This window comes from Athene cunicularia (genome assembly GCF_003259725.1).
Source record: "Athene cunicularia isolate RWA chromosome 3 unlocalized genomic scaffold, athCun1 chr3_part1, whole genome shotgun sequence".
Taxonomy (NCBI): Eukaryota; Metazoa; Chordata; class Aves; order Strigiformes; family Strigidae; genus Athene; species Athene cunicularia.
In genome coordinates, this window is record NW_020799097.1 from 75,418,760 (window position 1) to 75,442,932 (window position 24,173).

General features: G+C 36.0%; 1 protein-coding gene across 1 annotated transcript in view; it reads left to right on the plus strand.

The window, feature by feature from the left end:
* The first annotated feature begins 6,355 nt into the window (after positions 1–6,355).
* QKI (QKI, KH domain containing RNA binding) overlaps positions 6,356–24,173 on the plus strand; it is a 123,158-nt gene continuing 105,340 nt past the window's right edge. Inside the window, exon 1 of the mRNA XM_026845707.1 lies at positions 6,356–6,518. Within this exon, the coding sequence (XP_026701508.1) occupies positions 6,399–6,518 (120 nt within the window). The 5' untranslated portion in view covers positions 6,356–6,398. The remainder of the gene's footprint in view (positions 6,519–24,173) is intronic.

A 24,173-nucleotide genomic window follows, 5' to 3' on the forward strand; every position in this document is an offset into this window, starting at 1 on the left:
CCCCCCCCCCCCTTTCCATTCTTAGTTATGTTTTTCAGGTTCTTTGTTTTACAATATTATTGGATGCTGTTTGAAGAAAACATGGTATTTTATACAAAATGAACTGATACCTAGTTGCAGTTGTCTAATTGATGGGTAGTGCTTTAATGGAACATGGAATGGATTGTCTGCCTGGATAAACCCTGGATCCATATTCAGTGGATTTGGATCCTCCCACTTAGAATGTTTGTAGCCTTTGTTTACTAGTTTGGGGACTTATCTGATGGAAAAAGAATTGGAAAAAATATGTCTTGTTGCTTAAAAGTACCTCTTAAATTTCTGAATTGATGATACACTAGCAGTTGTGTGCAGTAAAAATAGTTTATAAAAATATTAACTTTTTGCACACATTTTGTTGCATTTCACATTAAAAAAAAAAAAAAAAAAAAGCAACCACAAACCATGAAACTTTCTAGTGGTAAAGAACGAGAAGGGACTTGAATCGGTTGTTTTACCCTCTGGCCCTCTCAGCGCAATGCATGCTGATCTCATGAATTTGAGTGGACTTACTAAAGTTGTCTCTGATAGATAGTTATCAGAATTTTTCATTTTTCACAAAAAGTTGTCATGGAAATACTGAAGTCATTATTCACACTTGTTTCTAGTGCCATAATATATAAAAAACAAAGGTACTGTAAGAATGAATTCTTCATGTCAAAATATATAAAACTAACTGAAAAAAAACTTGGTGTCAGTGATATTTTGGGCATAATGTGATTTCTGTGAGGAAGTAGAAAACTAAAACAATGTTCTATGCATCACTGAGATCCAAGTACTGTGCAGATTTTTAGCTATATGACCATAACTGTCTTTCTCACTGTACCTCTTAAGTTTTTAATTTTAAAAAATTTGCTCATTACATTTTTTAATATGGACATTAGCTTGTGATTGAGAATCTTTGTGTGATGCTTTGTTTCCTTAAGGAAGCATGCTGACTGTTATAAGATGATTAGTGTTTTGATTCATTCTGAATCTCTTGCTGATTGTGGCTACTGGTTTGTTCCACCCCTATTTGCTGTGTATTGTAAAAATCAAGAATGATAGATAAGTGGCTTTTCTGTGATAGATAAACACTATGTAATTTCATCAGTTTAAGGAATTAAATTCTGTGTGCATTGATGACTTAACATGATAGACTTAGGAAAGGAATGTAGGCTGAGAGTGATAAGCGTTTAGCTCTGTTTAAACAGCTGTAGCTAAATTGGAGAAAATTGTTGATAGGTTTGTTTCATTTTTTCATATTCTTACTTCTAGTTTAAAGTGCAATGAGGAATGCATTGGTTTAAAAACAGTGTTCAAATCTACTCTTCTTTCAAAAGCTAAAGTTTTGTAATTTAGAAGCCTCCGTGATGAGAAATTCTAAAGCTGTGGGCACTGGTATGAGGGTGGTTTGCAACTCTGGAAGTGATAGGAGAGATTTTGAGAATTTGAACCTTTTCAGTCATTTCCTGCTTTGAATATGCTTGCTGAGAGGTTTATGTAAACCCATTTTACTTTGCAATCCAACAGTCTTAAACACATGTGCACAGTGTTGCTTCCTCTAAGGGAATGATGATTGACAGCTGAAAAGCAATAACTTCTTGGTGTTTTTTAATGTGATGACAAACATTCATCTGAACACAGTTCTTAGTGTGCTGAAGAGGAAAGAATACTTTATTGTTAAAGTGTCATGAAGAAATCAAAAAAGTACATCTCTGTAGGCAATGTAGTCAGTATAAACACTGTGTCCTGCTTCAGATTGTATATTAGGAAGGTGTTAAGAGTTTGAAAAATACTCTCTGTAAATGAAGGAAACAAAAGACTACATTACTTGCATAGTTTTCAGGAACAGAGTAAGACAGATGTTCTCCTGGACCAGAATGCATGTCACTGCCACCATAGGTGACTCTGTCATGCCATGTTAAGGTAGAACAAGATAATTATATTGAAAAGAGTTTGTCTTTTTTTGAGTCTGTACCTCCACTGCCCTGTTGTGAGCAAGACAAATTTGTCATTTACTGCTAAACTTACTACTTAAAATGAACAGACCAGAGTGGTGTTGAAGGTGAATAATGCGAATTAAAAAATTCTTCTTATGAGTGTCTGCTTCTATTTACAGTACAGTTGGGTACTTAGATATTTTTCAGAGAGAGGCCTATTACTGCATTTGCAGAGCTCACAGGTGTTAGAGCTATGATGAAGCTGCTGCAGGGTTTTTTGAGCCATGTCTACTATTATCAAAGAATCATAGAATGGTTTGGGTTGGAAGGGACCTTAATGATCACCTCGTTCCAACTCCCCTGCCATGGGCAGGGACACCTTCCACTAGACCAGGTTGCTCAAAGCCCCGTCCAGTCTGGCCTGAACACTGCCAGGGAGGGGACATGGACAGCCTTTCTGGGCAGCCTGTTCCAGTGCCTCACCAACTTCACCGTAAAGAATTTCTTGCTTACATCTAATCTAAATCTGCCCTCTTCCAGTTCAAAACTGTTACCCCTCGTCCTATCACTACAATCCCTGATACACAGAGTCCCTCCTCATCTTTCCTGTAGCCCTCTTTAAGTACTGGAAGGTCGCTGTAAGGTCTCTGTGGAGCCTTCTCTTCGCCAGGCTGAACAACCCCAATTCTCTCAGCCTGTCCTCACAGGGGAGGTGCTCCAGTCCCCTGATCATCTTCGTGGCCTCTTGGACCCACTTGAGCAGGCCCATGTCCTTCTTAAGTTGGGAGCCCCAGAGCTGGACACAGGACTCCAAGTGGAGTCTTATGAGAGCAAAGCAGGGGGGGAGAATCACCTCACTCGACCTGCTGGCCACACTGCGCTTGATGCAGACCAGGATGCAGTTGACTTTCTGGGCGGCAGGCACACATTGCCAGATCATGTTGAGTTTAATATTAATTATAATTAAGTATCTCTCCTTACTCTCTTTTAAATCCCAAGTGTTATACAATGTCATTAACCACTGGTGTTAAGATGGAGGTAGAACTGTACTTAGATGTTTGTTTTGAAAGTGAAGCTTTCCTTATTTTATCAGGTGTTTTCCTGTGAGATGCCATGGTGGAAGAATTTGTAAAGAATTATAAATGTGGAGTAGCTAAAGACTTGCAAATGAACTTCAAAAGTGTGATTTCATGAGACATGCCAAAGAAGCTTTTGGGAAGGGTGGACCAGATACCTGCTTGGTAGTGTGTAAGAAATGATGTGAAATAAATCTAAATAAAAGGGTGTTTAGTTGAGTTCCTCTTACTTTTATTATGTGGATTTAGTGGTAAAAAATAAAAATGTGTGCTTGGGAGAGGTGTGACTTTCCTACTTTTGTACTACTGTCCTCAGATTTTTAAGAATTTTGGAACAGAATAAAACTGATACTTGCTAGAGGTGAAAAGAGATTAGAGCTTTTACCTTTTTTAATGTGCTGCTTGGTGAGGCTTTCTGTAATATTACTGCACTTCTGATAAACTCTTGAGGGAGGTGCTGCAAATACAGTAGCAGATAGTTCTGCAGATATCTGTAACTGCTTGAAGGGAGGAGCAAGTCAAGACACTGGAAGCTTGAAATTCTTTTAATGATGACAGTAAAAGAAAAGTTTACGTTACTAAAATTTAGTATGTTGTACGGACTCTCGTTGAGACACAAAAGGTGTGATTAAACCAGAGGCAGGTATCTGAGAAAACTGGTGATCATAAAAGAAAAAAAAAAAACATCTTGGACATGTATAAAAAGATTCAGCAGAATCTGGAAAAACTCGGGATGCATATTAAGTAGCTAAATAACTTGAAGGGCTGTGTATTAGGCAGAGTGCTTGTGGTCGGCTGGGTTAACAGTTTGGGGAGGAAGATAGGTTGTGTTCTATCCATAGATAGAAGTGAGAGAGAACGGATGAACTGGAGATTTGTTCTCATTATTTTATAATTTTAGCAGTAGTCCTTCACTTCTGCCAAATAGAAGATAAGTGAAAAGAGAGGCTCCTAGACAGTTTTATACTGAAAGGGAGTTGAGAAACCTGACCAGCGGTTAAAAGAGAAACTGGGAATACATGCTTGTTCTTTCACCTATTCCTTCTGAATGTTTATTCTGAGGTCTTAGGGAAAGTATCTAAGGCAAGAGAAAAGATAAAATGCCAAGAAGCAGAAAGAAACAGTAGGACTTGAGGAGACCATGATAATGCTGTATTGATGTAGCTGCCTATCCCTGTCCTGATGTTTGTCAGTGTTACCAGTGTCTTAAAAAAAACCCTACATATGTAAAGAAAACTAAATTCCAGGTGTATGGTCCTGGAGTAGATGATCCTTAGTTGGTAGGTGTCTTCGTTCTGTATGATGTTTGAGGTGTGGTAGATGGCTTAGGTTTAACACAAGCCAGAAATTCAGTGGTAGTCCTCAAGTCATTGTATGCTATCTATGTGTGTTTTGAATGCTTGGCTCTACAGCATCATGAATGTGACATATGAGTATTTGCAAGGGAAAGATAAAAATAAATGTTCTTTCTCTCCTAGGAGATACTAGGATACCTAATGTTAGTGATTATATTCTACAATGAAAGATACAATTTAAAATGAAATTATCTGTAAGACTACTCCGTAGCTGCCAAATATGAATAAAAATGACCATGTTGCTACTCACACCGCAGGCAGACTGCCTAGCTTGTTTCACTGTAGTGTAAGTTAATGGAAAATCTGAAGAGAATGAAAAGGAAACAAAGAGTGCCAAAAGATAATAATATTTGTTCAAAGTGATGTGCTAAAGAATTTCTTTATATACTGAAGCCAGTGTAAATACTGCTTGTAGTTCGAAGGATTTTGTGCCTGTTGCCAAAATTGTCAGTGCAGAAGCAGCTGTGGATTTTTTCCTTGAGCTATGATTATATGATGACAAAATTTGTGTTCTTCATTCTAAACAGATGTTAACCACCAAATCATTATATAGTATATATGAGTATGTCAGTTTTCAGTGGAGAAACAACTTGTTCTTGAATATGCAGAGTAAGTTTGTTAGAATTAATTTGGATTGAAAATTCGGTCTGTTGCCTTTCAGAGATTCTTTTCTGATGCTCTCCCTCTCCCCCCTAGCTTTTCAAGTGGCGAAATCTCAGCTATAAATTATTTGCTGGAGAAAAAGGTGATTATGAAACAGAGGTTATATTAATCTCTTGTTTGCTGCTAGAGTTTCAAGTGACTTCTCATTTCTGTGACTTCCTGTGGTCAGATAAAAACATAAAATTTTTGTTTTCAGTTTCATTTTAATTCCAAAGCAGTTCTAACAATTCTAAAACTGGAATTATTGATATCTGGTTTTGCTTTACAGCCTACACTATCAGAAGTCTTAATGCTTTGGGAACAACACTTGTTTAAATGTTAGTTTTTGGTTTGGAACCTGGTTAATACATTCATTTTAAGTAATTCTTTAGTGATACTAAAATAAACTCATTGAGTAATAAAACTTTATACTAGTTGGGATTCCCTAACTTGTGAAATATGAGGTTTTTTTATTCTTATAGCACCAATTTAAATACCAGTTTAAGAGTTCTAGAATGAAATATAGGTTCTTGTTAAATATGTTTTTTTTTGTTAAATAAGAGAAAGTTTTTTTCATTCTAAGATTGTTACAGTTTAGTGAAACTAACCTGGATTTGAATCAAATTATCCATTAATTACCACTTGTTTCCTGGTGCTGTTGAGTTTTTCATTATTTCTCACTGAAGTTGTAGGACTTGTAGGTGTGTATATAGTGGTTGCCCAGGTCTCTGATACTATACTTAATTTTTTCATTACCTCACTGGGAATAGTTAGTAGAACAACATTTACTAGTTTGTTGTAATGTTGGGCACTCAGAAGCTGCATCCTTGAGTTGTCAGATTTCTCAATACTGACAGATGTACCATTTCATTTCCAAATGCTATAGTTAATCTCATAGCTAGCAAATAGTACTGTACAGATGCATTTTTATATTATTTATTAGGTACAGATTTCTAATTTTTTTGCTTTCTAGATGCTTTATTACAACAAATATATAAAAGAGCTGGTTTTATACACATTTTAAATGATGTGAACAATCTTGTAAGTGTGCTAAGGAGCTGCACATAACAGTAGCTGAACTCCATAAACAGGATGAGTAGGCAGCAAATTTACAGACATGAAGAAAACATTTAAGATTGGTGCTGCAATTTAAAAAAGCTACCAACACGCCACAAAGAACTAAACAATACCAGAGTACTTTTTTCTTTCAAGTATCCATGATGCTCACAAAAAGAGGAAGAAAATGGTATTAATATTTGATAAAGATTAGAAAGAGAAGACTGTCATGCTAGATTATAACCTGTTACTGTATTTAATACCTAATATACGTTTTTCCCCCCACAGAAATTAGCAGAGTACGGAAAGACATGTATAACGACACATTAAATGGTAGTACGGAGAAGAGAAGTGCAGAATTACCAGATGCTGTGGGACCTATTGTACAGTTACAAGAGAAACTATATGTGCCTGTAAAAGAATATCCAGATGTAAGTATATCTTTTTAGTCCCTAAATTATTTTTTGATCCTTGTGGTTGTTTTAAAATGTAAATTTCATGTGATGCTACCCTTGGATCGCTTTGAATTGCTTTTGACAAGATACTTCTTAGGGAAGCAGTGTATGTTCCACTTGGTGGCTTGATTTGTAGTGCGAGTGGAAGAAGGTTGTGTTAAATACCAAACTAATATGGCTTATAAAGCTGTAGATCTAAAATCTGAATTATCTTGTTCATTCAGTACTGTAATTCCTAAGACACTGTGTAGTGAGTTTTATAAGTGAAATAGTTCTTGGGACAGTGTTTTTTCCTCTTACTGTGTCTCTAAGAGTCAGTTGAAGAATATTTGGAGACATTTAGAGACCTTTTGGAGACTGTACTTAATTACTATTTGTCACATTCTTATGTGAGCAGTTCTGTTGCATATAGAAGTGTCTTTATCTTGGGGTTGTGGGTTTTTTTTTACCTTCCTTAAGCAATGCTCCTTGCTTGCATGCCAATTTTGTTCTCCTTTGTGTGTTCTGTTCTATTGTACACCTATCTTTTTGAGAGAGAGTGGTTTCTTTAACTAGAACAACTATTTAGAGCTTCTGTGATCTGAATGGTGTGTTAAAAGAAGTCTTGGAAAAATAGTCCTGTCAAAATCTACCCCAACTGTTTTCATTGATCACTGATGAAATAAGAAATTGTGTTATTCCTCCCTAATAGAATTTAGAGGTCCTGTTGCAGTGGAGAAGTGCAGGGTCGAAGATAGGCATTTGCACATTGAAGTGGTATAAAGTGGAAGACAGTACAGAACAGGAAAAAATGGAAGTAACACAGTATTTCTGTGGCTTTTCTTTATATCATTAATTAGATTAAGCTCTCTAAATTGAGCTTTATTTTAATGGTGCTTACATCATAAAAGTCTGTAAATAAAATTCGACTGTTCCATACTCTAAGAATATTAGGTGCAAGTCATTATTCAGAACAGACTATTTAGACAAATGTCTCTCCCTTTTCAGTTTTCACACAGTTGTTTTGATGCATTTCAGTTAAAATACCTGTACTGGAAAAAGTGTTCATATAATCTGCATTGGCAGTAAGGACATTTCTCTCCCCTTTCCTTCCATTTATCTTTTAAATTAAATATATGCATGTTTATATACATATATGTACACGTATGTATGTGAATACATATCCCAACACCAAAACCAGTGATTCTTTTGAAACTCCTTGGAATTAGTGATTTTTGAGAGGAACTGTGCTATGCGGTTATTCAATAAAGAAATGTAAGTAGCTTTGCACTTAGTTATTTGTGTGTATCTTGGTGTTATATTCCTTATTTGCTTTTTGAAACATAGCTTAGTTGTTGAAATCTTGGTTTTATAACTCGACAGTGCATCCCTTGCAAAGAATTGGCTTGATTATTGGTTGTAGTTTTTACAGAACTTGATGCTTGCTGTATGAGGATCATGAGATTAGGAGGAAGAAAAAGAGGTTAGATTTCCTAAAATTATTATTAAGCTTTTCTTCTAGAAAACAAGGGTGTAGTAGCTTAGTTTTTTTTCTGCTAGTTAATTATCAAATGTAGTGTAAATAAGGAGGAAAGAGTTTGTCTAGTTTCTGTCAGAGCACTTGTGTACCTTTGGGTGTATTATTTCTGTAGTTACTGCTAGCTCTTTGTGGGTCTTCTGAAGAATGACCTTGAAGTGGTCACCAGTTTAATAAACTTTTACAAATTCGGAAGTTGGAGAGACTTGTGATTTGTATACATGTGACCTAGGATAAGAAGGTAGTTGATGCTTGTGAGATGATGTGAAATGTCTGCTAGAAAATGTATAGCTTCTACCACTATGGTGGTACTTGGCAGTTGAAGCTTCATGATGGAGATAATCCCAGCTGTTCTCTATGTGCTCCTCCCTGTCTGCATGTTGTCTGTAGTTGTTCCTAGCTACTTGGGATCTGTACAGCCTCAATAATTGGTTAAGCAACTAGAATGTACCACTACATACAAAAAAAACTTGTATGTAGGCCCTTTCTAAGATCTTTCTGCAAGTTAGAAATTAAATAACCTTCTTTGCATTCGAGCTAGTACAGCATTCAGAAGGTCTCGAGTATAGTGATTCAGACTTGCTTTTAAAAATACCCTGTAAAATTCACTTGTAAAGATTATTTTCGCCTGTAAAGATAATTTCATTGTAATCACACAGTGTTATGTGAAACTTCTTACTCGTATCTAGCAGTTGATTTGTTATCCGATGCAGGCAGACATGCTGTGCAGACTATTAGTGAGTTTGTCAGATAAATCCAGTTAATTCTTTGTTGCCAGCATTCTTTTCCAACTGACAGTCTTGTATACCTTACTAGGACATAAAGATGGATAAACTTAAAGATTATTCAGAGAAGAGTGACCAGAAGCTATTTTCTGATGTAGACTTAGTAATAGTTTTATTACTAAAATATAGGGGGGAAAAAAAAAACACCACCACAAAAAATTTTTATGGTATTCTAATAAACTTTTTTTCTGGTAAATATTTTTACTTAGTTTTAAGCATATAGATTAGCTGACTGTAGTAAATACTGAATAGCGATATAGTGCCGTTTTCTACACAGATTCTTAAATTAATTGTGAGCCATAAAAATAATGGTCTGTCATAAGTTTAAACAAACTTATGTATTCTATATGTATATGTAAGTGTACATACATATATATAGAAAAGATGAGAGAGTAAATTTTCATAGCCTGCATCATTTTGATATTAATGTTTGACTGTCCTTTGAGTATATACAGAGGAAATAATATATAAAAAATAATCAGAGCTACAATAAATATATAAACCCCCCTGTACACTCTTAACTTAGTTTTTTATATGAGTGCATATTGAGTATTTTTATTCTGATATTTATTCTGAGATCATAGTTGATGGAAGATTCAGCTTTCCAAAAAATCGATTGTCTGAAATGGCCTGTAGTTTTTAAACGCTGACTATGTAAAGTCTGCATTTCCACTTCTGTACTAGAAAGTAGAAGACATGCAAAAATCTTGCTAAGGTGTAAGTAGTTTTCTTTTGTATGTCATATTAAAAGGAGCATTTTTCCATGCTGTAATCTCAGTCTGGTAAATTGTGTAATTGTTGGGGTGATCTGCTTTCTGGCTCATTGTTTTTCCATTGCAAGCTAGAGTACTGCAATTCTGTATAGTTGTATATATTATTTTTTTATAGCACTCTTGGAAGATGTTAGATCTTTATAGAAATTTGAATCTTAAATTCAAATTTGAGATTTGAGCTACTTAGATTTTCTGAATCATGTATGTGCTCCTGAAACTTTAAATTGTGCATAAGGCACTCAGAAGATTAAATTCCATTAGTTGTCCATAATTTGCCCTTCAGTTAAAAATGTGTTCTCTCTACAGTTAAATCTTTGTATGCTAATTTAAGTCTTTGGTGTTACAGTTGGAAGGTATTTCCAATTCATGGAGAAATATCTTCCATCAGAATTTAGAAAAGTAAGAAGACAAGATGTCATGAAATTTACCGAACTCTTAGCAAGCAGAGGAATGCTATTGTTTGTGGGTGAATAGATAATAGTCTTTAGCATTTCCTATGCTTCAGATAAATGATTAATTTTCTTGAATTTCCCTAAAGAGCTGAGACTAAACTTTTTCTGATATCAATTTTAACAGTTTTTGGAATTAGCACCTACAAATGTTGGACTGAATAAATGTTTTTCCATTATAATCATGGCTTTATTATTAATAAGTACCCTGTTAGCTCTGATTAATGTGAAATTCTCTGTTGGAACTCTTCTGTGTCTCTTCAGTGAAAATGTAAGAACTCAGTAATTATCGCATCTAAAGTAGCATGTCCTTCGAGTATACTGAAGCTCAAAGGCCAGCAGTGATAAACAGCTTGTGCGTACTTTCTGACCATTTTAGTCAAAACTATTTAATTAATACAACAGAATTATGAACACAGGGATTCATTTTACTATGGGGAACTTACTGACAAAACGCTTAAATCTTTTTTTCAATTTGGTAATATCAGAGTTTAATAGCATTCCTAATATGGATTAGGAAAATGATAACATCATCTTTTATTTATTGTTCTGATTCTTTTAGTTAAGCTCTTCATTCCCTAGTGGTAAACAGAGAAGGAGGCTAAAAGAGCTGGCCTTGTTTATCCTTGCAGTAGGAAGGAAAGAGAGTATAATTGGTCCCTCTAAATAAACTTGGGCTACAGAGTACCAGCAGGGCTGAAGGAAGATTTGGCAAAAGGTCAAGTACAAATGTATGAACTAAAATAGTTTGATTACTAATTTCCAGTCTGAATGAGATATATGGGAAAATATTTTTCTAGTAGAATTAGTGGGAGCAAAAAAGTTAATTTTGAGTTAGAACTTTATATATTTATGAGAGGTTTTACACACTCTGGTTGCCAATGGTAAGGAAATGGATCATTGAGAAAGGATGCTAATAAAATGGAGACATTTGTATGAAGTGTTTTTACCCTTTCTGTTCAATGTTTTATTGGATATCCTTTCGTTACTGGCCATCTGATTCACCTTTTGAAAGATAAATTTCTCTTGACCCCTGGTTCACACTCAATAGCTTACTATTTTTGGTAGCACCTTTCTGAAAGATGACATACACTGCCATGATTTTATTCAGAAATAAGCTCACCAGATCTCCAGAGCATATTTGTCCTCAATGCAAAAGGATGGTAGATGGTCTAGAATACATTGGAGATAAAAATCCTGTTCTTCAGTCTCTGACAGTAGTCATGCAGGCTCAGCATCAGTTTCAGCAGTACAGATGAACTTGACATATATCTCATCCTTGTGAGAGTTATTTCTTCCCCATTTAACACTTCAAACATTGAGTGAAATTGTTAGGTGATTACCTAGTCATTTATCTGTTAATGTTCTTATTCCCATTTCATTCTTAAAAATTTTGCTCTTTATTTGTATATATTCTGTTTTGTATGTGTAAATAAAAAAAAATGAAGACAGGGTGAAGGTAAGACAAGTAAAGACTCTGTAAATAGCACTTGCTATTTGGCTAGGGAAAGTGTTTCCCTTAATGTTTTTCAAGGTAAATTTGGAAATCTGAGAGAAGGAATGATTTGCATCTGGTACTGATTCACAAGTTGAACATATTTGTTAGTATACTGGTTTGTTATGGTGATGCTTGTGTTAGTAACTTCTTAAAATTAACATCATAGGTTTAAATTTCTAATGAGATCCAGCATATATATGACACTTGTAATAGAAAGTAGTGGATTATTTTCCTTGTTTAGTCACTATACAGGTTTGACTCCTCTAATCTAACAGTTAGTGCTAGACATCTGGGTGCCTTCTATACACTCTGGATGAAGAGGAGTGTGTGTGGGGAAGCGAAGAGAATGGTAGGCTAGAAAATTAGTCTAAACAGTTAGTTTGTAGATGCCTATTATTTTTCTGTAAATGAAATATCTAAAATTTTAGTTAGAATAAATCTTATAAAAATGGGTAACTTTGGGAATTACAAAATTTGAGGTTGCAAAGTGTATGTCCAGCTGAACTTTTTGAAGAACAAGACCCTAGTAGTCAACGTCTATCATGCTTATTTTTGCTTGCATGGTGCCTTTTGTTATGGCTTGTCTCTCAATTGTAACTGTGTCTGCAGAGTTGGCCTTTCATGGGGCAATCTATTTGATCAGAGCTGTCTTAATATCCTCTTTTATTTTAGAATTCTACACCTTATGTGCATAAATTTCTGTAGTTCATGGACTACAAAAATATTTGAGTGTGTGATTTCAGTTGATCGTGTACTACAACTCTTGTGCTTCCTTTTGTTGAACTGTTTTCCCTCAGAACTTACACTTTGCGTAGTAGTTCTTGCAAGACTGTGTACCAAAGAGTTGTGTACAAATACAAATAATGAAAGGTCAGTTGTGGGGCAGAGAGATTTGTGGAGTATTGATTTTGGTTTTCACTGTTTTTTTTTGTTCAATCTGTTTTTTCAAATGTTTGTCACAGTAAAGAAGGGTTTTATAGAGAGAAGAGGAAGTGCTTCAGCATGACATTTTTGCTTGCTGTTGTGAATAGGTCAGGTACACTTGGGTACACCTGCTGGTAGTTTTTTGTGAATTAACATGCTGTTCACTTTAATTATGATTGGGGACTGCAGTAAATATTGAAATACATGAGTAAGGGCTAAAACCATACTTAATAGAACAAGGTAAATCTGTGTTTAAAAAAACATATGTGGATTTGCAAAATACTGTTTAGGCATCAGCATCCCTAGTAGATGCACCCAGTTATTCAAAACCAAAATCAGATCTTCCTTTTCGTTCAGAGACCTGAAGTTGACCCCTGAAGAATGGGGTTTGTGGTTGCGATGTACAATGTTTTAAGGAGGTAGGAGATACAGAGAGAAAACTCCTTTCTTCATAATGAATCGGTCTTAAAACTTTTTCCTTCTAGTTAGTTGACAAAGGAGACCTGTAATACTGATCTGCTATACTTTACCTAGAAACTTAACCTTGCAATTACAATACCATGCTATCTTTCTTCACCCTCCACCCCATCCAGGATCAGTAAACTTTTGACAACTCTATTAGATATTTCTTCCCCTTTTAGTAGCTTTGTAGTTCAAGTATTACTATTTATGCACTCAGATTTTTATGGAATTGCCATTGCAAAAGTAATTCATTACTTTCTTGTAATAGGACAGCATGAGTTCTGTAACTTTGTATAGGTAGATTAATGAAACACAAGTCTTCACTAACTATGCTTGCTCTATGTTTCACTGGGATAAGAAGACACCAGCCTGAATTGGTATTAAAAGTATTTTTAAGTACCATTCAAAATATCAGACTGGTACTTTCCCTGTATCTCCTAAATTGTATACTCCGGTAAAAATCAGCTTACATGTCCTCAGTACTAAAGGGTCTTTGTCATTTATTACTAGAATAAGTCCGTATAAGCCTTGGAGGTGCATATTAATTATAAAAATGTCACCTTTTATGCAAGAACATGTACTAGTTTTTTTAAAGAGGTGTGCTTATTTTAGGTTCTGTTGTTTGTGAAGTTCTTAACTCATTAATACATTTTAATGTGCATTTCATTTGTTAAGGAAAAGTCTTCAGTGTAATATTGCATTTACAGCATTCATTTATGATTTGAATTTGATCCGTAATTCTAAAGAACAGGATGGTTATTCTTTGTATTTTTGTCTTGACAATGTTGGTCACTTGTTTTTTTTTCCATGGTTCTGTTGAGAGGAAGATTGTACACAAATGCCAGCTTGTGAATGAATTAGCTTTGTGTTTAGAACTTTTTTTTCTTCTGTGTTTTTTTTCATACCTTAGGAACTGTTGTTTACCTGCCTTAGTTTTGAATGTTGGATTTAGAATAAAACACAAATGCTACCTCAATAGATATTTCTGTAGGAGATTCTGAGATTGTGTAGCTAATAGGTCTTCATCTATTGTATGGATCTACTAAATTTATTCAGTTAGTCTCTACTGTTTTTTAAAGCTGATAAGAACAGTAGTTGGACACAGTTGTTTTAGTTACTCTGGCATAATATTAATTCACAATTTTAAGCTTGTTTATGTTTCTTTTATTAAAAGCAGTGTAAAATAGTTGAATTCTGTGAAGGCACCTATTCCCTTCGAAGTTTCCTGCACTACTTTGAAACTGTGTGCATTGTTTTTCTTTCACATACACTCAGTATTTTGAGAAAAATAATGCTGATTGATAAGCAGCCAGTTCCTTTTTACACCTTAATTGTACTCATTTTAGTGGTCTCTTATTAGATAGCATAGTAATTCTCTGTCTTCTGGGAAGGCTCATGCACCTTTTCTTAATGGTGCACATTAATCCACCCAACACTTAAGTTCCTTAGGTTGATCAGTGGTTATTTGAAAGCTTCTATTTCTTTAGAGTAGTAACATAAGCTTGATGAATATTTTTTAGCTGTGTGGTTTATAAACAATCAGAATATACAGACCTGAAAATTCAAGTTAATTCTAGTTACAAACACCATGATCTTTAGTTTTAAAGGACTGAGGGCTTTGTCCAGTTGTCACTTATACAGGGACTGCTTGCTTTGGGAAGATTGTCCATTGAATTATGATTTAGTTGTCTTAAATATTCAGCAGTTCCTCAGGTGATTTTTTTTTTTTCCCTGCCAAATACAAGTGGGCTGCAACTGTGAATTCTGCATGAAATAAACATCTGTGTATTGCTGTTCCAAATCTTTTATCATGATTAGGGAAGTGACCAATTGTTACTTTGTTAATGTGTCTTAAGTACTGATGATAATAAATATACAGATTAAATATAAATTAAACATATAAATATAATATAAATATAATATAAATATAATATAAATTAACAGATTAAACTTCTGGGTCATACTATTTAACGCAGTTGCTTGAATTTTGTAGTTTGAACTCATTTGACTGAAAAGTGAATGTCACTTGTATTAGAAGTAAAGCAAAGTTGCTGTCATTCAACACGAATACTGAAACAGTATTTCTTGGGTTTTGAGCTCTTTGTATTTTTACAAGTTTGGCCAAAATAATATTGTGCATATTTTTTTGTCTTCCACAAGTGCAAATGTTGTCCTTGAGACCTGGAAAATTGTAAACAAAGGCTTGTAAGTCTCTCTGAATGATTTCAGTTTCTTCAGGGAGTCAGCGGATGGACAAGCTGAATGAGAGACCTGGAACTCTGGATATGTGGCATAAATAGGTCTGAAATATAGAGATATGTTACTAGAGGCAGGTAGATTGGCATGTGAACCTGAAGTGCATCTCAAAGCTTTATGATAACTCTTTCTTGGGCCTTCTTTCTTGTGGCAAATATTAGGTAGTTCTTTTGTTAAAATGGTTGTGGTGATGGTGGTGATCACAGAACTATTGAAGTCTGTCTGTTGTCTTACTCAACAAGCCCCTGGGCAAAAGGCAAAAGCTAGATAGAAATGAAGCCTGAATGTAGTAATTGTTGATATGCTACTATTTTAGTAGTGTTGTAATTGTAAATGTTTAGGATAATAGATTCAGTGTGATTTGATATGAAGAGGTACTATTACTACTGTAATACTGGACTGTAATACTTCTCTCTACTGCTTGGTGCTGGCTGAAGCACATAACACTTTATAATGCATATGTCACGAGACTTGTACCCTTAATTGTTCCTGACCAGTCAGGCACTTTTATTATAGGCACTTTATTATAGGCACTTTTCAGTTTTCACACAGGATCATCTAGGTTGGAAAGGACCCTGGAGATCATCTAGTCCAACCGTTTGCCTAGCACAGTTCCCACCTACAGCATATCCCTAAGCTCTAAATCAACCCTACTCTTGAACATCTCCAGGGATGGGGACTCCACCACCTCCCTGGGCAGCCAATTCCAGTGCCTAACAACCTGTTCTGTAAAGAAATGCTTCCTAATATCTAGTCTGAACGTTCCCTGGTAAAACTTGAGGCCGTTCCATCTTGTCCTGTCGCTTTCTACTAGGCTAAAGAGGCTCATCCCCAGCTCTCTGCAGCCTCCTTTCAGGTAGTTGTAGAGGGTGATGAGGTCTCCCCTCAGCCTCCTCTTCTCCAGACTAAACACCCCCAGTTACCTCAGCCGCTCCTCATAGGACATGTGTTCCAGACACTTGACCAGCTTTGTAGCCCTTCTCTGGACATGTTCAAGTAACTCTATGTCCTTTTTGTAGTGAGGGGCCCAAAACTGAACACAGGAATCGAGGGGCGGCCTCACCAGTGCCAAGTACAGGGGCAAGATCCCTTCCCTGTCTCTGCTGGCCACACTAATCCTGATACAAGCCAGGATGCCATTGGCCTTCTTGGCCCCCTGGGCACACTGCTGGCTCCTGTTCAGCCAGCTGTCAATCAGCACCCCCAGGTCCCTCTCTGACTGGCAGCTCTCCAGCCACTCCTCCCCAAGCCTGTAGCGCTGCTGGGGGTTGTTGTGGCCCCAGGGCAGCCCCCGACATTTGGCCTTATGGAAACTCCTCCAGTTGGCCTCAGCCCATGGCTCCAGCCTGTCCAGGTCTCTCTGCAGAGCCTCCCTACCCTCGAGCAGATCAACACTCCCACCCAACCTGGTGTCATCTGCAAACTGACTGAGGGTACACTCGATCCCCTCATCTAGATCATCAATAAAGATGTTAAACAGGAGTGGCCCCAAAACCGAGCCCTGGGGGACACCACTCGTGACCGGCCGCCAACCGGATTTAACTCCATTCACCACAATTCTTTGGGCCCAGTTGTCCAGCCAGTTTTTTACCCAGCGAAGTGTGTCCAAAGGATTGTCCAAACCTCGAGCAGCCATTTTTGCCAGGAGAATGCTGTGGGAAACAGTGTCAAAAGCCTTGCTAAAGTCAAGGTGAATTGCATCCACAGCCTTTCCCTCATCCAATAAGCAGGTCGCCCTGTCATAGAAGGAGATCAGGTATGTTCAGCAGCACCTGCCTTTCATAAACCCATGCTGTCTGGGCCTGAGCATCTGGTTGTCCCTCATGTGTTGCATGATGATGTTTAGGATGAGCTGCTCCATCAGCTTCCCGGGCACTGAAGTCAAGCTGACAGGCCTGTAATTTCCTGGATCATCCTTCTGACCCTTCTTATATGTGGTTGTCACATTGGCCAATTTCCAATCTGTCGGGACCTTCCTGGTCAGCCAGGACTGCTGGTGAATGATGGAAAGCAGCTTGGCGAGCACCCCAGCCAGCTCCTTCAGCACCCTGGGGTGTATCCCATCTGGTCCCATAGACTTGTGTGTGTCTGTGTGATGCAGTAGGTCACTGACTGTCTCCTGGAATGTGGGGGGGTCGTTCTCCCAGTCTCTGTATTCTGGCTGTGGAGGCTGGATTTCACCAATACAACTAACCTTGTTATTAAAGACTGAGGCAAAGAAGGCATTAAGCACCTCAGCCTTCTTCTCATCACTTGTTACCACTTGTTTTGCCTCATTTGTCTTTTTATGTTTACCTTCTTACAGATAGAGCAGAGAATTAAACTTTGGTAATATAACAGCTTTTAAGAAAAAGTAATTTAAAATGAACAAGGTGGATTAGACCTTAAAGCACTAAAGGAAATACTCAGAGGGCTATAACTTGACATATCTTCTCCATTTCTAACCTGTTCTGCAGTTCTAGGCTTGAATTTTGCCAATTTACTGATTCTGGAAGCTGTACATGTATATTGGATACTTTTGTATCAGCCTTTTCAGAAGATGCAGTTGTTCAATTTTTCACTCTAAATATGGTCAACGTCGAGAAACTTATTTATCATTTTTTTAGAAGAAATAGTAGTTCAACAGCAAGTAGACAGCTACTAGTCTTTTTTTCTTTTACACTTGCTTGAAGCATGTTTCTTGAAATCTGTAGTGGAATGACTAGCACTGCTAATTATATAGCCCCACTGATTTTTGTTCTAAGCTTTTGGGAGGGGCAAGATTGCTTTTGTTTTGATGAAACAATTTAAAAACACTTTCTGTAACTTGTTTCAGTATTTTCATGCCAGGAGATTCTAGACCTCTCTTGGTAAATCAGCTCCTAACTGAATCTAATGCAGTGCAAACTAGGTACATCGAAACTGTTAAGTACAAAGCTCCTATGGCTAAGCATTATCATTCTCTAAATAGTGAGGTTTTGTAGTTCTGCTTGTTGAAGTACTGGAGCCTTTTCAATATATTTAAAGATACAAATATTTCAGAAGTTGATTTGTCTCAAACATGTAAGAATTCTGATTTCCCTGCCCCCCCCCCCCCCCCCCCCCCCTTTGTTTCTACTAGAGAGCTTTAATTCTATGAAACAGATTGCAGTTGTGTTACCAATACTTGGATGTTTGTAGAAGTAAAGGAGTAAAGCAAAATATCTAATATTGGTTGTGATGATAAATTACAATTTAGTCAACTAAATTAGGTAATTAAAATCAGCCACATGAATGGAAAGCATGATTATGTTTAGGAAGGTTAATACCTTAATTTGTTACTCAAATCAGGAATTTAATAAAATGCCTTTTCCCCAAAAATGTTTTGGTTGAGTATGAAAATTTTTATTACAGCTGTCATTGGTAATACCTATCTTTCTCCACAAAACAATACTATACACCTTTATCATGGGTTTAGTTGCTCTGTTGCTTGGTGTGGTCCTTTACCCCCTTTTTTTTAAAAAAAGTAAAAAAATATAATTGTATGCCAGAGTGCTATTTATGGAGGAAAAAATAGTGATTCCTATTTATATAATACAGTTTTAAGGCCTTATGATTTGGGAGTATTCAATTTCTGTGTTTCCTTTCACCTTGCAAGGTGACTAATAAATTTATTTTTGGAACTAAGAATTATAAAACACTGAATAATTCAGCATAAAATCTATTGCTTTAAAGGGATGCAGAACTTTGACTAAAGTTCTATTAACTAATAAGATGAAACAAAGGGGTTCCTGAACACCTCTCCTTTGTATAAACTTAAGTGTAACCTCAAAGTCCATTTCTGTTTGGTTCACTTTTCCTTTTTTGGGGAGGAAAAGTGACTGCATTTCTGTGATAATTTTAAAAAATAGAATGGTGTCCAATACATACAAGAATTTTAATTTCTGAAAAGTGTTTGTAACAACAGTATCGCCATCTGCAATGGTGCTCCAATTTAAACATATCTTTCTCACTTCTAATTACTGAAAATTGGAAGTAGTCTGCAGCAAAATTGCCAACTTCAAGTGCCTTGGGTAATGTCACATGTAGTCACATCTAATTAAAAGGTATTATTATGGAAATTAGTTGTTGGACTGTATATCCTGAGGATCCTTTGTTATTGGAATATGAGTTTAATGATATAAACTGTGAATGCTTAGAGGGCAGTGCTGGAACCTACAATTAGGTTTTGGAGACCCATTTACACACAGCACAACTTGTTAATTCTCTAGATAAATGTGTCACAATTCCCAAGTAGAGCATGGAATTGAACAGTTTCTACTCATCTCCTGGTGTTATTGAAACTGATGTCTTGTCACTGTTCTAAAAACCTCATCTTTGTGAATAGGATGAAACAGATTATTCACTATCTCACTTAGGCATGCTTACTATTAGATTGTTCATGGGATCTGATTTCCTGAAAGTTTCTGTTAACAATCTTTCAATTATTGTTTAAAGGTTTTTATGACCACTTAAAGGAGGGAACTACCAAACTGTACTGTGGCCTTTAAATCATTGCAAATGGGCCTCTAACGATAACAGAGATTCCTATTTTAAAACCATGAAATTGTTAATTTGTCTATCTTTACAGCTTTCTCACTTATGTTGATAATTCTAAGCAATTTAAAATCCAATTATTTCCAAAATATGACAGTAATTAGATTAGTGTTTTTACATGAACAGAACATGTAGCATAAAATTCATTTTGAGGGATATTATTTTATAGCTACTTGAAATGGAATTGAAACTGCCCTATTAAGATTCTCTGTAAACTTGTGACATGAAGAAAAGGGTTAATGCTTAAAACAACCTTAAATGGAAAGCAAATGTGACTTCTGTGCACAATTTATATTTGTATGAAAAGCATTGAGAAAGCAGAAGTGAAGTAAATAGTTCAAGTTAATATAGTATAAACAGGAGGATTTCTGTCCTGTCAGGTGAAGATAGGATAATGCTAATTAAACATGATAAAAGAAGTTGTTGCCGTTTCTCTAAAGTAAAGTTAATATTTGTAGAAACAATTACACAATTCATAAACAGTGGAAATGAGATAAGAAATTTGGAGAGGGGCACCAAAACCCCAAATGTTTTTCACCTTGAGTATGTTTGACAAGGCATGGCTTTTGTCTGTGATAACTGATAAGGTCTCTGCTTTGTTGTTGTGTGTTCTTGTACCGCCTGGCTGCTGATCCAGCCTGCAGTGTTGTCAGCTCAGTGAGGAATGTCAGTAGACTGGAGCAAAAGGAACATTAAATAGTTGACACTGAGAGATGGCAATAAATGAGAGGGGAGCTAAATATATAGGTTTGTGACATTCTAGCAGCTGGCTTAAATCCTGCTGTTTGTTGCTTGGGTATACTAGCCTTAAAAAGGAAGAGAATGCATTGTAGCATGAGGAAGAAAAAAACAGCTGGTGCCTTATCAGTCAGCCCTAATGACAGAGAAGGTTAAAGAGTTTGGAAGGACAAACTTTGAAAGAGTGCTTTTATTAGTAACATAAAATTCTTAATTTTATTTAGATAGCTTTATAGAACTAGTCTAAAATTTTGCCGTTTTCCACGGCTTGTTCAGTGCAGAAAGAAATGAATACTTCATTTACTGTCCAAAGAAATTTATTTTAAAAATTAATGTATTTACTTTTGATTCAAGTGGTTTGTTAGTTGATTTAATGTTCTTTTGTTGTTTTCTCACTCCTTAATGGGACTCTTTGGAAACATTTTGAGACCCGATTAAGAATCTCACAGTTTAATACTTAATTTAGGGGGGAAAAATGTTTATTTTTGTAATAGATGAAAGCATGAATGCTCTCGAGTGGTATAAATTCTACATATCTGAATCCGCTGCTTTGAGATGTAGAAAAGTATTATGTGATTTAATTGTGATTTTATATTAGATGCATTTTCAAAAGGCATGTTCATGTTTGAAAAAAATCAGTGTTTAATTGCTTAAAATCCTCATATTTGAGATGTAAGTTATAACTGCATCTAGTTCTTTTGCATATGGTAAAGGCTGTTAGAATATAAGATGGAAATGAGTCCAGTACCTTAGTTGGAAAATTAATCCTGCTTGATATTGTTTGCTGCTTCTGACTGTTTCTTCTCAAGAACTTTAGTTCTTGAACCCAAACTTGATTGTTTCTCCTGGTTTACAGCTGTCAGTTGACCCAAAGAGAAGTGAATAGCAGAACCTCATTTATGGCTTCTCAACAGGTAAACTAGTAATGATCAGGCTTTTCTGTCCTCTCTAATATCTGTAATAAGTGTCTGTGTTGGTGGGACACCCTAGAGATTGTCCTCCGTTGGGTTTAACATGTGAAAAAGAATGGGCCCAGCCTTTACCTGAAGTAAACTGTGGGCTAGAGAGTGAAACTGTACTCTAGCCTAGAAGCCTTTACTGGAATTTACTTTGCCATATTTTTGTCATTATATGTGGACAGGCTCCTTGTACAGCGGCATAATCTGACATGGTGGGAAGAGATCAGGAAATTCCAGGTTTCCTCCTCTTAGAAGGAGCTGCTACGTCCACTTAAAATTTGTCAGCGCCTTTGTAGAAGAGAGGCGTAGCCCAGGAGTTTAGTGGCATCTTTTAGAAGACTACAACAATGATAGATGGGTCTCACTTGTTTTAGTGTTAAGAGCTATTTTTTTCTAATGGTAGGAGCAGTTTCTCCTTGTACTGTTAAGACAGTTTTTCTATCAGTTTGAGATGGTCTTACATTAATTTATTATCTTTGTATGTGTTTATATCTTCTATGGGGAGTACTAAAATAAGTATGTGGACTGTACATAGCATGATGATGCTCCAGATAATGTTTTTCAGGCTTTGAGTAAAAGAGGTTACAGAAATTTGAGCTTCTTTGCTCAGAGAATTTGATATACTGATTAGTCAGATTTACTTTTTTTATATAACTCTGTATTGAGAGATTTATGGCTGTGAAGCTGTATAGTAATTTGTACCATAGAATGGTTTGTGTTGAAAGGGCCGTTTATGATAACTCCCTGATGAAGAGTCCCTCCCCACCTTTCCTGTAGGCCTCCTTTTTAGGTACTGGAAGCCCACTATAAGTTCTCCCTGGAGCCTTTTCTAGGCTGAACAACCCCAACTCTCAGCCTGTCCTCATAAGGGAAGTCCTCCAGCACCCTGATCACCTTTATGGTCCTCCTCAGGATTCATTTCAACAGATCCATGTCCTTCTTACGTTAGGGTCCCCAAAGCTGTATGCAATACTCTAGGTGGGTTCCCACAAGTTGCAAGTAGAGGGGAAAAACTGCCTCCTTTGATCTGCTGAACATGCTGCTTTTGACACAGCCCAGGATACGGTTGGCTTTCTGGGCTACAAGCACAACTTGAGGGGTCATGTTGAGCTTCTCGTCAACCAACACCCCCAAATTCTGAAATCTCTTGCATTTAGTACATGATACCATTTCTGAAGTGCTGGTTACCTTTTGAATTAGCACAGTAGCCCTTTGCGGATGTCTGTTTTGAATTTTGTAAGCTTTTTAGGTCAATGCAGATATTTCCTATGTTATACATTATAGAAAAATATCAGAATAAATACCAGCAAAATTGTAGCTAATTTAATAAACTTGCCTTTCTTCCTTCTACCTATCTAATGCAAGTGCCGATTGTTTATATTACCTTCTTTCCCAAATGATTATTTAATTCTGTATAGGTAAGAACAGGACACAGCTTGTATAGTTTTGAGTTAGAGGTCCATAATTTTACTCTTAAATTAGTTATCTTAACTCTGTAGTCCATTTACCTGATTGACACTGTTTCTATTTAATGCAGTTGAAGCAGTGCAACTTTTGCAGTGTTTTAAAGTTTCTTGATTCTATGACGGTATCATGTAAGGTCTTTATGGTGGCAGTATATCATTAATTTCCACAAAAAATGTAGATCTTCCTTTGGGTTTGTTTGGATAGCTTCCACCTGAAGGTTGTATTATCTAATGCCAAAATTACATGATAGAGGTGTAATTTTGCTACAGACAAGTTGTAAAGAAAAAATCTTATACAATTCTAGGATAGTAAAACTGTAGTAATCAACTTCATGTAAAATTAAGTGGTAAATGTCTTGGCATAAATGTTTAGTTCTTGAGTTAATTTTTAGAAAACTGAAATGAATATTGGTTAGATATTGTAATTTTTCAAATCTGTTAGGTTAGGCTATTTTCTTTTTTGGTATGCTGTTAAATAGAATGACCTTCAAATTAGCCAAAGAATTTGTGAACAAATTATGTTAGCTCTTTAGCATCTAATCTGGCAAAACAGTGCCCTTGAGAATAAATATCCTACCTTTGTGTTGGACGTTTTTTTTCATCTTTTCCACCTTTGATAACATATCTACTGTTGTGTTTAAAAGATCAGGTGGAATCTTCTGCCCAGAGGAGCTGAAAATATAGTTTCTAGGAAGTCTCTGTTATATTTTGTGGTTGAATATGTGGATGAAAATTACATTGAGACAGTAGAAAACAAGAGGAATATATTTTGAAGATTTTTATTTTTTTGAATGTACAGGAATTACTGCATCCTGAATTCTTATGGCTGCATTTTGATAACAAGTTCTGACAGATATCTAGTTCAAACTGATAACAAAGAAAACTATTTTGCCTTCTATAACTAGTTGTAATTCATTCGGTTAACTAGATTTAGCTACTGCTGAAGTGGTTCTGTTGTGTATCAGAACTTCTGTGCTAAATATTGTTACTTGGATAAATTTCTAGCTATTGTTACAATATTTCATTAAAAAACTATCTGAATGAAACACCAAGTATTTAATCTGAATACTTGATAATTTACTCAGGTTCTCTTAAACAAATTAAGAATTTGGAGAAAAAAATTATACTTCAGTGTGTTACTTCTAATATTTGTGCTCTGGGAATTATTTTTTCTTTAATAATAAAGCTCTATTAACAATATTAAAATGACCTAGAAAGCTAGCCTGATTTCCCGGCCCCCCCCCCCCCCCC